The 14,055-nt window shown below is 41.2% G+C and overlaps 1 protein-coding gene across 1 annotated transcript in view; it reads right to left on the bottom strand.

Moving 5' to 3' along the window:
• Nucleotides 1-517: 517 nt before the first annotated feature.
• LOC106585131 (golgin subfamily A member 7) overlaps nucleotides 518-14,055 on the bottom strand; it is a 32,745-nt gene continuing 19,207 nt past the window's right edge. Inside the window, exons 3-6 of the mRNA XM_014170994.2 lie at nucleotides 12,291-12,443; nucleotides 5,622-5,723; nucleotides 4,474-4,531; nucleotides 518-2,702 (exon numbers count right to left, since the gene is read on the bottom strand). Coding sequence (XP_014026469.1) covers nucleotides 4,490-4,531; nucleotides 5,622-5,723; nucleotides 12,291-12,443 — 297 coding nt within the window. The 3' untranslated portion in view covers nucleotides 518-2,702; nucleotides 4,474-4,489. The remainder of the gene's footprint in view (nucleotides 2,703-4,473; nucleotides 4,532-5,621; nucleotides 5,724-12,290; nucleotides 12,444-14,055) is intronic.

Below are 14,055 nucleotides of genomic sequence, written 5' to 3' on the forward strand. Positions count from 1 at the left end.
CCAGGCTGTGTAAGGGCTATTTGACCAAGAAGGAGAGTGATGCATCAGATGACCTGACCTACACAATCACCTGACCACAACCCAATTGAGATGGTTTGGGATGAGTTGGACCACAGAGTGAAGGAAAAGCAGCCAACAAGTGCTCAGCATATGTGGGAACTCCTTTAATACTGTTGGAAAAGCATTCCAGGTGAAGTTGATTGAGAGTATGCAAAACTGTCACCAAGGCAATGGGTGGCTACTTTGAAGAAACTCATATAAAATATATTTTGATTTGTTTAACACTTTTTTGGTTACTACATATTTCCATATGTGTTATTTCATAGTTTTGATGTATTCACTATTATTCTACAATGTAGAAAATAGTAAAAATAAAGAAAAACCCTTGAAAGAGTAGGTGTGTCCAATCTTCTGACCGGTACTGTATATATAAAAACATTTGTCAAAGTATCATTTTTTTTTAAAGTTCTAATGTTACCGTCCCCACTACAATAAAAAAATACTTAAATACATGTAATTTTGTCTTTGATACATTTAATTGAAAACTGCTTCTTCTGAGGAGTGCCAATATGGCTGTCCTTTGGCTTCAAAGCCTTTCATTGGCCAATACATATCAGCAATCCAGGGTTTATATTAATCATTGTATTTGACCCACGTACTGTCAATGTATATCTATACAACAATCTAATGTCCTTCATTCATACAATTGATCAATACAAAAACAAAGAAATCAAGAAGTTGGGGTTGTTTAGGAATCGTCTTCGATTTTTAACATGCTTGCTGCCAAGAATAAAGCGAGCAAAAGTTCAGATAAGCTAAATAAGATGGCTGCTAAAATAGTATGCTAAGATACACTTGACCTGAACCCACTGAGCTGACAGAGGCAATCTTCACAGAAACTACAGGCACTGGAGACAAACAAGAGCACTTCTCGGCCTAACGCTTCACTTGAAGGCAATCAAATGTGCTTACATAGCTAGACATAGCCTACCCACACACATACAAACAAGTCAATCAACGCACGGCAAAATGAACAGTAGTCACCAAACAAACACTATGCATGGCACATTTACGTTTTACAAAAGAACCATCTGAGCACTGACGCAACATGCAAGTAGAATGCAAGCATAATTTGGGCCATTTGGTTTTGTAAAGCAAGCAATCTCTGTACAGGCAAAAGTAAACAGACTTAAGATACAGTAAGTAAATGGTTATAAATACAGAGATAGGAAATACATTTTAGAGAATTAGGAGTCTGGGGATGTATTACAGAAAACAACGTAACTGTCAAATCGTATCTTATTTCACTTTAGAGGGGCCTTTAGGATTGTAATGGGTAATACAGCCCCAGCATCATATACTGTACATGCGTTAGTTGAGTGGAGTATAGAACAGTGTGAGGGAGTCGAGTACAGGGGAGATTGCAGAGACGCAGTAGTCAGAAAGTACATGTGGATCCTGGATGGGAGCCAGGAGGGCTGGTATGATGTTCTGCAGACTAAAGGTTCCGGTGGTCCTCAGACTGGAGGTGTGGCGGTGGTCCCACCTACCCAGGACCATGGGGCCTCATTTATCAACCGTGTGTACATTTCTCACTAAATTCTGCCATACGTGGGGATACTAGGATTTGCATGCACAACTAAATTATTGGGATTTATCAAACTACTGCACACAACATATACGCATGTTTTTGTTACCTTTTATGGTAATACAAACACCCTCATTTGATGTATGATTTGGAGATGTTGGAACTGGGCCATGACAGTTTCTAAAAGAAAGTGCAATGGCAAATTTTATCACGTTTATGCAGAGCTGAGGGCAGAATACTTACCTTTTTCAACCCAAAAAATGCATGCCACCTATAGAGTGCCAAACACTGGCAGCACATTCTGAAAGTTTGATTCCCTATTCGAACAATTCAAAAGTAAATGCTACAGCGCACTTCTATGGAAAATACTAATTCTTGTTCAATATTTTGTTTATCAGTAGATGATTGTGTTTCTATCTCCTGCCTTGGTATAGGCTCTGAATTGAAATAGGCTATGACGTTGCACTCCTATCGCACAGCAATACTGTATCCTACACACTGTCAAATTTAAATAGGCTACCGGTCTATTTACTTTTGAGCATGTTTGGCTATTCTCCTTTCTCCAGGAGAAACAGAAGTTAGGTTGAAAATACTGTATCCCTGAAAACCAAAAACATCCTCTTTCCGCCAACGCCGCTAAGAGTGGAAAAGGAGAGACGTGTCCTGCTATATGATTAGAATTTAGGCATATAATACAAGTAAAAGAAACGCATTAGGCTACATGCTGCTATGTGATCTCCTTACCGATGGCAAATGCATCTGTTCTATCATTAGGCCTCTATGTTTTTAATAGCCTACCATTACTATAATTCTTGTGCATCAAACACCTACATTTTTTCTCAAAATAACAATATTTGCTTGCGATACATGTTTATCTACCACTAGAAGTTGTGCGTACGGCTGGTCTGAGATTTGTGTGGAGATAAGCACACTTTCCCTTCAAGTTAAAAGTGGATAAATACCAACATTTGAGGGAAAACTGGCATACGTAAGGTTTAGACTATTTTTTTGGTGTGAACGCAGCTTTGATAAATGAGGCCCCAGGTGATGCTGAGCAGAGTCAGAACCAGATCGAACCAGCCCCTCAAGAGCTCTTGTCCAGTCAGTCTGGGATCTGCCAAAAGTGAGGTCAGTGAGAAAAACGCCCTTAAACAGCAGGAATATTTATTTTTTAAAGACAAAACGGCAGCCAGTATGATGCAGATAAACTTTGGTGACGTTTTTAGTGAAGCCTTAGTTTATTTTTTGGGATCTGCCAAAGAAATGTCACAGTTAGCCAGCTACTCATCTCTATGGCTCTAAACACCCACCATCATACATCACCTTGCTCAACAATGTGCACTACTTACTACCTGACTGTATCATCAACTTCTGTTATATCAAAGCTATTCGGTCATTTCAAAGTTGTTCTTCTGTGAAAACATGTATCTTTATTTTAAATATCATAAACCCTTTCACATATTCACAATTGACAGCATTTATTCTCCCCAAAGACTAATGATTTGAAGGTCAAGATAGTCCAGCTGCCCGCTTTCTAAAGCAGTGCCAGTCAGTGTGCTGGCAGGTTGGCACCAGGAAGAACCAGGACAACACACAGGGCACTGGTCCTGCTCCTGAATAGTGAGCACTGTGGTGGAGGAGCATAGGGAGATAGACTTGGCACGGTCGTCTGTTAATGACTCATTTTGAAACCATTAACTGCTGAACGCCTGTTTTCCTACACTGCGGTCTGGTGCAATTACACCAGAGGACCATTCATCACACACTTCACCTCAAACAGTGAAATTCCACAACAGGTCCACTGAGGTCCGCCATCAGGGCCTTCTGCTCTGCTATGTAAGGAAGCGCATGCAGCAGAGTAGCGGGACAATGCTATCACAACACTTCACATTGGGCCTTTCCAGTGGGCTTGCTGCACGGACAGAAGGACAGATTGCCTAAAAGACCATGGCAACAGTCCAACGGACTTCTCGCAACAGCTACTTATAAAAGAGCAGTTTACATTCCTCACAAATACATGTATAGAGGTGCCCGGCAGGAATTTCTAATGAAAATAATAATCCCTGTCTGCACTTTGTTCCACCAGGCCGGAGCTGAACCAGCACCTGATGAACAAATAGGGCCATGTTCTTCAGCCGATCCATTAAGAACGGTTGCTCTCTCTACAGGCAGAACATTATCAGAGACAGTTTGGGTTTGGCGTGACTGAAGTGTCTGTTGAAAAACACCAGGTTGAGACATCGTCATTAAGAGTTCGCAAACAGTTTCGCAGTGTGACACTTGTTGTTGAAAATAGTTGCGATCTTAAATGGGGGAAATTATGTCCCTTGTCATATGCAATAACCTACACAAGGCGGACAGATGTGCTTGATTGAGGCGAATAGATTCATGACATATGTAGTACTCTTGAAATACATTGGGACAAAAACCCTGTGTTGTCTGCCAGTACATTTTAATGAACTCTCCGATGTTCGAAACCCATAACGGAGAGGCGTGATACTGTAGAGAGCATGTTAGATGGGAACTGCACAGCATGAGAGTAAATACAAATTGCTGTGGGACAATGACTTGGTCTCAATGATTTTCGTAACAGCATGGGGTGAAACCAGGAAGAATATAAATTTCAGTCTTGGAAAGCAAGCGCAGCCATATTTCAATGCAACAACATGCCACATATCTATCCATCATTAGATTAAAGAAATTGCTCTCACGCACTCACTACTCAAATACTTATTGATTTCACCCTTTGAGCAGTTTTTGACAGTATTCTTCCTCAGATTGCTCCAGAGTAATTTAGTAAGCAATACAGAATGGGCATGAATAAATGAGGCATATGCAATCTGTTGTACACATCCTGTGTGACATGACCGTGTCTTGAAACTCACCATAGTACTGTAGATTTTATCTGCCCAGGCTCCTGTCTTCAAAGATGGTTACTTCAACCTTGATCATGTTTAGTTAAAGGCAATGGAAAATATTACATCTACAGACACATACTGCTATGAGTAAAGCACTTGGGCAGCAATAGTCAAAACATCAAATCAGACACTCGAAAATGCAGACATTACTTGTTCGGGTGCATTGAGAAGACATGGGGGGGGGGGGCAGGTGTGACATTCCTGTCAATCTCCACTCTGCTATCACAGCCGCTCCCAGGCCAAAATCAGCACCTCTGCAGTGCTGGAGAAATAATCCAGGACCAGAGGACCATACGGTGCCATTTGGGATGCAGACAATGAAATCATACAGGAGGTCCTCAGCTGCAAACAATTTCAGTCATATTTCAGTGCCTGCTCCAGCTCTCAGTACAATTCATTTGGATGTTGAGTCAGTCACTCAGGCTGCACCCCACACACTTGGAGAACGTAGACCATTTCTGCACCCTCTGATTTTGAGCAGATGAAATGGATTAAATATAACTTTTATCTGGTATTATTACAGGGTACCACTGTGAGCTGCCCAGACTCCTGGTTTCCATTTACAGGCAGGGGTTCTAGAGGGGAGCACACCACACAGAGCCCTGGGTATGCGTCCCAAATGGCACCCTAATCCCTATGTGGTTCTGGTCAAAAGTAGCGCACTGTAATGGGAATAGGGTGCCATTTGGGATGCACATGTGGAAACACCACATACCAACTCGGTCACACATCAGCAGCAGGTCACTGTGAAACTTCATTGTTCTAGCTAGTACTACACAGCACACATCAACATGGAGCTAGCCCAGCTCAGCCCTGACTTAAATATATAAATCAGCCTGCATGACGAAACCTAAGAAACGCATAAAGGAAATATCACTGAAAAAAAAGCACAATACTTATTTTCTGATCTTCTAATTCTAAATATAGTACCTTGTTTATCCCGTGAACGTAGCACATATTGAGTCTGCATTCCAAAGGCACACTATTCCCAATACATAGTGCACTACTTTACAAAGTAGAGCCCTTCAAAGGGTGCAAATATGGATGAGAGTCTGAGTTACCTTTCTAGACACGTTGCTTTAATGGCTATCACACTGCTTTGTGAAGAAGGATACAACTCGGAGGCCTCTCTCAATAGGGTCAGTGAGGAGCAGACCTCGTGGAGCATAGATCTTATCATTCTGCTCCTGGATGAACTTAGCAATCTTCTTCAAAACCTGAAAAGAGACAATAAGAAGAAAGCTTTTTCAGTTTTCCAACTTTCCTTGTCATAAATAGTTTTGGTTGAATTCTTGCATGTTAGAAGATTACATTATTATAATTTATTACATAAAATGTACATTTAACCTAGAACATTTGCTTTCACCAAACAAGGGATAGCCTACTGGTAGACTGTCATCTCTCAACGTTTACTTATATATATATTTTTTTTTATAAACATTAATTCATACAGTGCCTTTGGAAAGTATTCAGACCCTCTGACCTTTTCCACATTTTGTTACGTTACAGCCTTATTCTAAAATAGAAGCATCACTACAGACCCTGGTTCAATCCTGGGCTGTATCACAACTGGCCGAGATTGGGAGTCCCATAGGGCGGCGCACAATTAGCCCTGCGTCATCCGGGTTAGGGTTTGGTCAGGGGTAGGCCGTCATTGTAAATAACAATTTGTTCTTAACTGACTTGCCTAGTTAAATTCCACATTTTGTTACGTTACAGCCTTATTCTAAAATGGATTAAATAACAATTTTTCCTCAAACAACACACAATACCACATAATGACAAAGCAACTTTTGCACATTTATAAAAAAATGGAAAACGAAAATAGCTTTTTTACATAAGTATTCAGACCCTTTGCTATGAGACTCGGAATTGAGCTAAGGTGCATCCTGTTTCCAATGATCATCCTTGAGATGTTTCTACAACTTGATTGGAGTCCACCTGTGGTAAATGCAATTGATTCGACATGATTTGGAAAGGCACACACCTGTTTATATAAGGTCCCACAGTTGATTGCATGTCAGAGCAAAAAAACAAGCCGTGAGGTCAAAGGAATTGTCCGTTGAGCTCCGAGATAGGATTGTGTAGAGGCACAAAAGGGTACCAAAAAATGTCTGCAGCATTGAAGTTTGGAACCACCAAGACTCTACATAGAGCTGGCCGCCCGTCCAAACTGAGCAATCGGGGGGGGAAGGGCCTCGGTCAGGAAGGTGACCAAGAACCCGATAGTAACTCTGACAGAGCTCCAGAGTTCCTCTGTGGAGATGGGAGAACCTTCCAGAAGGACAACCATCTATCTATAGCAACCCACTAATCAGGCCTTTATGGTAGTGGCCAGACAGAAGCAGCTCCTCAGTAAAAGGCACGACAGCCCACTTGGAGTTTGCTAAAAGGCACCCAAAGGACTCTCAGACCATGAGAAACAAGATTCTCTGGTCTGATGAAACCAAGATTGAACTCTTTGGCCTGAATGCCAAGTGTCACATCTGGAGGAAACCTGGCACCATCCCTACTGTGAAGCATGGTGTTGGCAGCATCATGCTGTGGGGATTTTTTCATCTGCAGGTACTGGGAGACTAGTCAGGATCGAGGGAAAGATGAACAGAGAAAAGTACAGAGAGATCCTATATGACTAAGTCAATGCATCACAGGAATAAATCAATTCCTATATGGTTGTGCAGTGGTTCGTCCTGTAGAAATTGCAGCGTACTGCAGCACAGCTTGCGTGGTGCCGCAGAATTCTATGGAACGTTATTTAAGTGCCAACCACTGGTACCATTAATGTTAGTTAGTGCTAGTTTGACCACCAGAGGGCATCTTTGAGAAGCATTTGATAGTCTTCAATAGTGGCTGTACTAGAGAATTTTAAATCCTTTTTGTAAGAACATACTATATGAGACTGATTTTAAGAAATGTTGCTTAATTCATTTGATTAATATTATGGTGTTTCTATTCCAAGAAAAACAAAAAACCCTCTGGGTTTCCGTTAGGATGGAACGGAAAATATGGTGCTGTACAACATGACGGTCGGGAGTAGGCTACAGTGCTGGGCTACTTAGCTAAAGAACCCCCGTGTCGTGCAGGCACACGGGAGACTGGGGTTCAATTCCCCGATGGGGAGGAAGTAGGCTGTCCTAAATAATATTTTTTTCTTAACTGATTCCATATGTGTTATTTCATAGTTGTGATGTATTCACTATTATTCTACAATGTAGAAAATAGTCAAAATAAAGAAAAACCATGGAATGAGTAGGTGTGTCCAAACTTTTGACTGGTACTTGCTTAATTCATTTGATTAATATTATGGTGTTTATATCCAAGAAAAACAAAAAACCCTTTGGGTTTCCATTAGGATGTAACAGAATATATGGTGCTGTACAACGTGACGGTCGGGAGTAGGCTACAGTGCTGGGCTACTTAGCTAAAGAACCCCCGTGTCGTGCAGGCACACGGGAGACTGGGGTTCAATTCCCCGATGGGGAGGAAGTAGGCTGTCCTAAATAATATTTTTTTCTTAACTGATTCCATATGTGTTATTTCATAGTTGTGATGTATTCACTATTATTCTACAATGTAGAAAATAGTCAAAATAAAGAAAAACCATGGAATGAGTAGGTGTGTCCAAACTTTTGACTGGTACTTGCTTAATTCATTTGATTAATATTATGGTGTTTATATCCAAGAAAAACAAAAAACCCTTTGGGTTTCCATTAGGATGTAACAGAATATATGGTGCTGTACAACGTGACGGTCGGGAGTAGGCTACACAGTACTGAGCTATTTAGCTAAAGAATCCCTGTGTCGTGCACGGGCATGTGGGAGACCAGGGTTCAATTCCCCGATGGGGAGGAAGGAGTTGGCTAGTTAAATAAAGGTTACACTAAGAGCATAACATTTCTACACCATAGGATTTGGTTAGACAAAAATTATTTCTTCTAACTTCAATATGCTCTTTAAATAAACAAGACCTACAACACTTTTAACAGCGCATTACTCAACACAAGCGAGACTCAGTATATCGAAAAATATGGAGTGACTGTCCGCCAATAATTACATATAGAGGATTGGAGGATTCTAAATTAAAACCAAAAGCCGCCTCATTGGTCTCCCGGTGGCGGCCGGCATGGCTATCTGTAGCAATGCATTTTGCATTGCGATGCGGTGGCTGCGCCACTGGGGAGGCCCCATCCACAAAGTATCAAAATACAGAGAGAGGTGTTGGTAAAGGTATATTGTCCTGCTAATAGCCCATAATACTGTACACGGTACAGTACCCAGGTCAGGATAACCAAAACATGTATTTATTAAAGACTATCAGAAAGAATGTTGGTACTTATTTATTTTGATCCAAAGCCATGAATGAGTGAGTCACTCAGCTTAATGTAGGTGCCGGCTATATGACTGCCATCAACTTGATAATATATAACAATATTTTGGAGGTTATTTCGAAAGTGAGCGATTGTAATCTGAATAAAGGCCAAAATAATATTTGTAAAGGCCAAAACATTTATTTCTATATTTAGAGGGAGAGAAACGCTGGGCCAATTGTGCGCCGCTTATGGGACTCCCAATCACGGTCGTATGCGATACATAATAATAATGCTACTTAACTTAGAATGTAACTTAGAAATACATTTGACGATAGGATTCTCCCCCTACCCTCCATCTAGGCAGGTCTATTGTCCAGCTACCTGCTAGAACAGCGGGAATGTTTCCCTAGTCAGCGCCATTATTAATGCAATGCCCCTTAAAGTGTTGCTCTGTGCTACCGAGTGTGGCGGGGTGGGGGTCCACCTGACCTCCCTCCTCTGTTCCCCATGGGCAGAGTCTGTCTTCTGTGCGCGGCTCTGCGGCCCACCCCTTGCCCTCGTGCCTTGAACCTCGCGCATTTTCAGTGGATACAGCTGGAGAACTGCAAGGCAATCCTATTGTGCGCCACTCGGGAGCCATGACCGATATATATTGTCCTGCCAATAACAGGGTTAATAATATATCTGTGAGAATATCCAAGGGGCTTTTATATCATTCTAAATTAATAATCGATTTCTTTTTTTTTTAATTATATTTTGGAGATTATTTTGTTTTCAAATAACGTAAAATGAGCGAGAAAGGCCATTCTTGAACATGGGGTGAGACATTGTTAGTAATTTGTAAATAAAGCCAGTTTGTTGTTTAGAATGATTTATTTAATGTTTTTAGAGGGAGAGAAACCAAAAACCTACAGTCATCTCATGGGTCTCACAGTCGAGGCCGGCACGGGTATTAAACCAGCATCTGTAGCAACACAGCTTGCACTGCGATGCAGTGTCTTAGACCGTAGTGTAACAACAGTTTTAGTGAGTAATACTGACGTCGTGCACAATTATCAGTTTCAATTTAGGTTTATGTCACCCATTCATTGTCAGAGACACAGAAGGAGCCAAAAGCATAATCAGTGCTCAAACTCCCCCTTGTGCTGGTCCGGAGCAATAAAGTGGTGACGCAGGGTACCGTCCTAAACCACAAATTACCTCTAAGTACCGCAGCATAATCACAAAACTTTCAGTGGAGCAACCACTATGTGCCAACCGGTAGAGCTGGATCTGAAAAAAGGCTTGTGTAGTAACAGTATACTCACTCTAAATGTTAAAATCACATATTAGATTATGTCTATATCTACTTGTATGGGCACTATTGTTAGAGCTGTACTGCTCTCTGCCATTTTAACTCTGCCATTAATCATATTAATATCAATACCTCACATCTCATTTCAACTTCCATGAAATGTGATCACTGTACTGGTTTGGGTTCCCCCCTCCTAATTCAAAATGACTAAATTGCAACATGAAAGCTAAACCCATTGACCAAAATATCTTGATAGATTACATGACAGTAATAGAGGCCTTCAATGTGGGAACAAAACGCACTTATAATATCAAGCAATTTCTATGAGGAGGCCTTTCTTTCTGACTACAGAAAATGGCTGCTGATTAGCTTACAATCTATTCAATCTATTCTAGAGTGTTGGTCTACAATCTAATTCAGAGAATTCCAAAGCATTACTTGGGTGTATTTTTGCACAACACATTGGCTTTACCTAGTCAGCACTAGCTTTGTAGTCAGCACACATTAACCTCTTACATCTAGACATTCCGCTAGCGGAACACCTGCTCCAATATCCAATGATAGGCGTGGCACGAATTACAAATTCCTCAAAAATACAAAAACTTCCATTTTTCAAACATATGACTATTTCACAGCATTTTAAAGATAAAGGAGAGTCTTATCTAACCACACTGTCCGATTTCAAAAAGGCTTTACAGCGAAAGCAAAACATTAGATTATGTCAGCAGAGTACCAAGCCAGAAATAATCAGACACCCATTTTTCAAGCTAGCATATAATGTCACAAAAACCCAGAAGACAGCTAAATGCAACACTAACCTTTGATGATCGTCAGCAAATGACACACCTAGGACATTATGTTATACAATACATGCATGTTTTGTTCAATCAAGTTCATATTTATATCAAAAAACAGCTTTTTACATTAGCATGTGACGTTCAGAACTAGCATACCCCCGCAAAGTTCCGGGGAATTTGCTAACAATTTACTAAATTACTCACGATAAACGTTCACAAAAAGCATAACAATTCTTTTAAGAATTATAGATACATAACTCCTCTATTCACTCGATATGTCCGATTTTAAAATAGCTTTTTGGTGAAAGCACATTTTGCAATATTCTAAGTACATAGCCCAGGCATCACTGGCTAGCTATTTAGACACCCGGCAAGTTTAGCACTCACCAATATCAGATTTACTATTATAAAAGTTTGATTACCTTTTGTTGTCTTCGTCAGAATGCACTCCCAAGACTGCTACTTCAATAATAAATGTTGGTTTGGTCCAAAATAATCCATCGTTATATCCGAATAGCGGCGTTTTGTTTGTGCGTCCCAGACACTATCCGAATGGTAAAGAAGGGTCGTGCGCATGGCGCAATTCGTGACAAAAGAAATCTAAATATTCCATTACCGTACTTCGAAGCATGTCAACCGCTGTTTAAAATCCATTTTTATGCAATTTTTCTCGTAAAAAAGCGATAATATTCCGACCGGGAATGTCCATTTAGCTAAACAGAGGAAAGAAAACAAAGCTTTCGGTCGACGCGGGCACGAGCCTGAGTCTCACAGTACTGTAACCAGCCACTACCCAAACGCGCTACTTTGTTTCAGCCAGAGCCTGCAAAGCCACGATTCCGCTTTTTGCCGCCTTCTGAGAACCTATGGCAGCCGTAGGAAGTGTCACGGGACAGCTAAGATCCTCACTCTTCAATAAACAGAGACAAGAAGAACGACACCTTGTCAGACAGGCCACTTCCTGCATGAAACCTTCTCAGGTTTTGGCCTGCCATATGAGTTCTGTTATACTCACAGACACCATTCAAACAGTTTTAGAAACTTTAGGGTGTTTTCTATCCAAAGCCAATAATTATATGCATATTCTAGTTACTGGGCAGGAGTAGTAACCAGATTAAATCGGGTACGTTTTTTTTATCCGGCCGTGCAAATACTGCCCCCTATCCCCAACAGGTTAAGCTGTGTAGAGTTTCAAAATTCCAGTATGTTTCCCCAAATTCCCAGGTTTTCCAGAAATCCTGCTCGGAGGATTCTGCATTTGCTGCTTATTCTCTTCTGATTCCAGGGAATTTTCCAACCGGGATTTTTGGAAAACCTGGGAATTTTGAGAAAGATAACAGAATTGTTCAACCCTAGTTGTGTGGATTAGTGAAGGTCTCTCACCTTCTCGTAGTGTGTCTCCATACAGAGGAAGATAGTGTAAGCTGTGAGGCAGGCCAGACAGCCCTCCAGATACGACGAGCCTCCCAGCTTCTCTGCCTCAGCATACAGGTTGTTCAGCGTCCTCACCGTCTCCTCAAACTGCTGCTTGTCGATCTGAAACACACGGCCAATCAAGTTGTGTCTCAAATAGCACCCTATTTCCAATATAGTGCGCTACTTTTGACCAGGGCTCATAAGGCTCTGGTCAAAAGTTGTGTACTTTATAGAGGGAATGGGGGCGCCATTTGGAAAGCAACCCAAGTAAAATCAAAAACTGTTTCTGAGGATGATACACATGGTGAGATCTAAAGGAAGGCAATCAAGATAGAAAAATACATCGCATAGTTACTATTTTAGATGATCAAATGGAGTGTTAGATATCTAACAAATGGAAAGTTAATTATACATTCTTTTCATCCTCGGTATAAATGATGAGTCGTTTGATTCGAATCATGTTTTTAATCAGAGAATGCTGCATCTCTCTCCACTTTTTGGCAAAATAATTAGGATGCCTTGGCCGTTTGCTCACCGCATGTTTTCACTTTATACCACAGTAGGAGACACCAAAACCTATAGTGAGGAATCTGACTGTCTCTCCTTATCTATTGGCAGAGACTAGCTATTAAAAAAAAACTTTTCCAGTGTTTCCATCAATCTGGTGATGATTGGTCTAGTGTTCCTGATACGAGAGATGCAATGTGGCTCTGACAGAGTTGAAGCAATTATACTCCCTAATTCCGGACAGAGTGGAACTAAGGGCTGGCTAACACTAACATTCACTCATCACGTCAGGTCAGGCCTGCTCCACTGAGGGGAGGCCAAGGGCTGTTGGACCACTGGAAGTAGTGAAGGGTGTTTTGACTGAGTATTGGCACGAGTCTCCACTCTGGTCTCCTGAGCAGGCCTAATGGAGAGTGAGACTGCATCCCAAATGGCACCTTATATAGAGCAATACTTTTGACCAGGGCCCATAGAGCTCTAGTCAAAAGTAGTGCACTTTATAGGGAATAGGGTACCATTTGGAACACAGCCTGAGAGAGTGGACTGCAGACCAGACCAGATGAGGGGAGCAGCCAGGCCTTCTGTGCCTCTGAACAGCCTCCAAGTTATGCTCCCATGTGCCCAAGGAATGTAACAACAAGCTCCAACAGATCAGTGGTCTTAGGCATGTTCGGTGCCCGCCGTGAGGAGTCTTTGTTATCCCTCTAATTTCCCCATCTGAAGGCTGGGATTCAAACCACATTTCTCCTTCGGCTGAGCATTTTTCCATTACGTTAGATGTTGTGATTTTAAAAGTGTAGATGTGCACTTTAGGAAGCATGTGCTACGGTAGTAGTATTAGACGATAGATTAATCATGCCATGTCACCCACCATCTCAGATTGTTCTGAAATGGTTTCTGTAGTTAAAATAATATTGCAGGAATGTTTCTAAATAAGCTAATTGGCCATTTCAATTTATAGTATACATATAATATTCAATAAATAGTATAGTACCCAACATTCGATTTGGAACAAACCTCTTAACAATGATTAAGATTCGAGGAATCCAAATAAATCATAAAAAGCCAAGGGCCACCCAAAACCCACACCAAGCCCACCCCAATAGCCAGCATACAGTATCATTTCTCTATGCTTGACAAGTAGTACGAAGCTGTGGCTTGGAGTATTGTTTGAGACTATGTAATATATTCTCAGTAAATTTGTTGATGTCCCCCCCTGTTTAAA

This window comes from Salmo salar, chromosome ssa24 (assembly GCF_905237065.1).
Source record: "Salmo salar chromosome ssa24, Ssal_v3.1, whole genome shotgun sequence".
Taxonomy (NCBI): Eukaryota; Metazoa; Chordata; class Actinopteri; order Salmoniformes; family Salmonidae; genus Salmo; species Salmo salar.